The 4735-nt window shown below is 36.7% G+C and overlaps 1 protein-coding gene across 1 annotated transcript in view; it reads left to right on the top strand.

Annotated features, from left to right (window-relative positions):
- Window positions 1–1974: 1974 nt before the first annotated feature.
- lamb1a (laminin, beta 1a) overlaps window positions 1975–4735 on the top strand; it is a 45739-nt gene continuing 42978 nt past the window's right edge. Inside the window, exons 1-3 of the mRNA XM_084094480.1 lie at window positions 1975–2126; window positions 2872–3044; window positions 4233–4371. Coding sequence (XP_083950606.1) covers window positions 2099–2126; window positions 2872–3044; window positions 4233–4371 — 340 coding nt within the window. The 5' untranslated portion in view covers window positions 1975–2098. The remainder of the gene's footprint in view (window positions 2127–2871; window positions 3045–4232; window positions 4372–4735) is intronic.

Here is a 4735-nt window from a genome sequence, read left to right as displayed (position 1 = left end):
AATTGAATGAGATAAATAATGACAAAAATAATGACGACAAAACCTATTTTTCAAATTTTCCTCACTGAGTAACAATGATTCTTATGAGCCAGGTTTTAAAATGCATCATTCAAAAAGACTCATGAATTTAATGTTTGATTTAGACTGACGAATCAGAGATGCATATTGAATTACTGATTGATTCAGATTAGCTTAGTCTGAGCTATTTAAGCATATTCCTATAAGCTTCCTCCAACAGTAAGCATTTCAAATGCTTTTAAGTATTTCCATTGTTTTTGGTTCATGGTTAAGTAATTAAAACCTCTATAGATTAAAAATCTACTTCAGCATTACTTCTAGAGTTCATATCTACAGCTGCTCCATGCGCAATAAGATAAGTCAGTCAAGTTTAGACGCCTGCTGCTTGTGGAATGTGTTTGTTTGTCTCTCGCAGGAGGTGGAGGTGGAGGGTCTGTGCTTTTGTCCTGCGGTGTTAATAGCCTCTCTGTTTACTGTTGAATTGCAAAACCAAAGGTAAAGGCCCACTGATGTTATTTCATTGATCTGTCTGAGTGGATCTTCCCCCATTTTTAGCTACTTAAGTGTTGTTGAGACATTTTATCTGAGATCATTTCATCTTCACTTGTTTTAAAACAATAAAAAATTCTACTTCTAAAATAAAACTTTTAGGAGTAACCTGTAGTCAGGTTAATTCAGATATATTAAATAGTGTTTTTTTTTACTTCAATAAAACTAGTTAATTTAGGTGTTACAACCTTAAGTAATTTTTTTAGTTACGTGACTGAAGGTTTTTTTCTGGTGTAGGTCAGAAAGTCTGTTGAATGGGTAAACTGTGTCTTTCTGGTTTCCGAAGGATCTACAGATACTAGTTGTGTCACCTCACCTAATCTCTTCCTGAAGTTTACAAAGAGAAAACAACGAAAAACGCTATGTGAATTGGTTACAGGATGTAGGGTAAAATGACCTTAAGGAATCAATTGTGCTTTGGAGAACATGCCCTCCATCTACATAACTGACCACTTTTTATTGCCTTAGGAATACACTGATAATCAAAAGCTCTGGGTTACTTCTTAATGTCTAAAATTACAGAGTATTGTTTTTCTCTGCTTTGTCATTTGGATTATTTCACTAATTTAGCTCATCCGAGACAACAATTAGTTTGACATGAACCTCCTGCTCTTTGACTCACCTTTAAACTGTCTAATTACTAAGGAATCCTCCCTTATTTAAGGCCATTTCACTGATCACTCCCATTTCACATGGCAGTTCATTTCAGCATATCATCATTGAAAGTAAGAATAGCTGTTAACATAATTGTTGTTAAGACTTTGTAATTGTTATTGTGAGATTGTGAGAACATTTTATAGGCTATTTTATTTGAATCTTTTAATAATGCAACCACTGATAAGTGTTTTTATCTTTATCTTAACACTAACAAAAAGTACCATTGTGCTACCATGATTTTCTGGGACATGTAGGCTACTATATTAATACCTTGGAGTACCATGCTAATACCGTGGTGCATGAATATAGCACATGATATAATGATCATGGTTAAAACATGGTAAGCCACAGTAGGTACAAGGTAATTATCTTACATTTTGTTGGTACATAAAATATTGAAATACAAATGGAAAAATATTTGCCTATACGGCACAAAATATGACTAAATTACTCTCTTTTTTTCAGTCACAAACCCGAACAATTCCGCCCGAGGGTAACGTTAAATCTTTGCCGAGTCCATACCGTTTCAAATCTCACAAAAGGCACGTTTTCCTCAGTGTATGCAAATGCTTACAATCAGTGTTTGTCATTTGACGTGTACATACATCAGTCTACTTAGACTTACACTTATAGACAGTACTCTTTTAATTCGTTTTATCTCTTTTTGTCCGACCGTTGCTTACCTCAAGACCACCTTCATGAATGGGGGAGGGCGCGAGTTGACGCATGCGCAGACGATTAGCGGCGGAGGAGAAAAAGTTTCTCGCAGTTCCAGCTGCAGTATAGCAGACATAAGCTCAGTCTGCATTGATCATCAGACTCAGCTCAAAACCAGGATTACTGCTCACACAGACTGAAGAAAGAATCTAGAAACATGTTGTTACAGCTCGCAGCCCTTCTAAGTAAGTTTCATTTTAATTTGATTGAGGCAAAGTCACATTAGGGTTTTCCCAATTTTAACTGCTACAAAGCATGGGTTCTCAAACTTTAAGCAGTGATATTTTTGCAATTTATTTACTTCAAGTAATTTTACAAAATATATGTATGTACACCTTTGCACGTTCACCATTGATTTATGTTTTGTTTTTATTACACTTAAATTAACTTTTTTTTCATTTAGGCTACTTTTTAATTAATATACTTGTATAATTAAATTAAAATTTATTTTCAACTAACTGCTATACAACCAGTTGAAACTTATTTAGATAGCATATTATGTGGATATGTGTCTGTTTATGTATGTATGAGTGTATGTTTGAATGTGTGTTACAAAAGGGGGTTTTCGCAGAAGAATCATTTTGTGGTTCCTCAAATAACCTTTAAGTGAACCATTCTTAGAAGAACCATGTTTTTTCTTAGTGTGAACAACATTTTAATAATCTGAAGAATAATTTCCAATATAAAGAATCTTTTTTGCAATGGCAAGATTCCATGGATGTTAAAGGATATTCATGGAACCATAAATGCCATAAAGATCCTTTATTTTTTTCGTGTATGTATGTTAAATTATGATATGTTGGTCTATCACCACTCACTCTTTTGAGCTTTTCTAAAACTTAAAGGACCTTGAAAATACAAGCAAACAAAGTCCATATGATATTACGTTTCATTAGTACAAATGCATATAAAAGTTTTTCTTCCACAAAGTTCTAGGGGCATGGACTCTTGCGGATGTGCCTGAGCTGGGAGATGTTTGCACAGAGGGGAGCTGTTATCCTGCCACAGGAGATCTTCTCATTGGAAGAGCTGACCAACTCTCGGCCACCTCAACATGCGGACTCCATAAACCTGAGCCCTTTTGTATCGTCAGTCATTTGCAGGTAACCTATGTGCTGCATCTCAAAACCCTTTTGAATAAATGCAGATGTTTTGCTATTAAAAGTCTCAGAAACACTGACTTTGAATGATGAGCGAACATCATTCCAAAGTGGTGGAAATTATAAGGACTTAATTTTTCAGGTTGCAAAGATGAGCATTAATTTAATGTTAACGTCATGATGTCAATTGAAATATGTTCATTCGAAATGAAAACTGCACCCCTGTGGGCTCTATATTTGGCCTGATATTTATATTTCAATACCACAATTGAGGATTTATGTGTTTTGTTTCTCCCAACACCCCTCAGGGCTTTTATCTGGAACATCTTCAGAAAGAGCTTTATTGCAGTCCTGGTTTGTGGGTGTTTTTGGAACATGAAGTTGTGTTTGTCTGTAGAGATTTGTTTCAGGACCTGTGACCTTTGAATGTCTAGACGACTTCCTTCTAGACAAAACGCCTTAAAATGTTTTACGTAGGTCCATTGAAAATGTTATGAGGGTCTTCTGAATCTTCAAAACTGCTACCTGCAGGTTTATAGAGGTTCATTGATGCTATGTTTGAGTTATAATCACTCATGTTACGACATAACAGAGAAAATTGCTTCTAAGTCTTGTCTCAAGACCAAAAATTTGCTTTAAAACATTGTATCAGTTCTTTTGATCACCAGTCTTCAGTTTACCTTCATCTCTTCACGTTTAATCATTTAGAGCTAGGTGGTGTCATCAAAGACAAACCTTTGCAGTGCAATATTTTCAGTTGGAGCTCATGGCATGCATACAGTCATTAAAATGGTGGTGGTGATGTCATCCTTCCCTCGTGAGGTCAAATGGCGGTTATGAGGTGGAAGTAGACAGGAACTCATTTTAATGTGCTGGCCACAATTACAACTCCATATATGTCCCAACTTCAAGCTAATTCCCGTAAAGAGAACTAAATTGCTTTAATAGGTTTTTAATGAAGATAAAAATGTCCCAAAGCAACTCTTAACATCTGGAGAGCACATGAAACCAATGCTCTCTGTAGGTCATCAGACTTTGAAAAAGCTGCGTAATGTAAATCAGACCAAGTGGGTTGACTTGCTTTGGTATCTCGGAGACCTTTACAGTCAGTCATTCATTTCATTTGGAGAACTTCTTGTGTCACAAGAATGCAATTGACATTATCTGGTTTTCCCACCCCCTCTATCACAGGAAGAGAAGAAGTGCTTTGTGTGCGATTCCAGGGAGACCTACGATGAGAGTATGCACCAAGTAACCAGCCACGGAATTGAAAATGTTGTGACTACGTTTGCTCTGAACCGCCTCAAGACTTGGTGGCAGTCGGAAAATGGTGAGTTGAGCTGTGACTCCAAACAAGACAATTGCTCATCTTTTTTCCTTTTCAATACCAATGTTCAGTACCATTTGAAGTGTTTGCTCAGTCAAGAGGGGCTTTCGCACCGGATAGTTCTAGGAACTTAGTTCTAGGAACTAACCACCAGGGTGGTTCCCCGAGAACTAATGGTTCCCATAGGAAACTTTTCCTGTTGCATTCGCACCGCCAGTAGGAACTCTGAAATGGCGTAAGCCGCTCTCGTTCTTGTGACCTTTATTTTGAGAACGCCAGAGTCTGAGCAAACAAACAGTGCTTGCATTCTCCGTGTTCATTAGGTTACGATCTGACCAACAGTCCTGTCTGATACGTTATTAGATAT

The sequence above is a fragment of the Abramis brama genome (genome assembly GCF_963993115.1).
Source record: "Abramis brama genome assembly, chromosome: 20".
Lineage (NCBI taxonomy): Eukaryota > Metazoa > Chordata > Actinopteri > Cypriniformes > Leuciscidae > Abramis > Abramis brama.
This window is presented reverse-complemented; position numbering and strand designations above follow the sequence as displayed.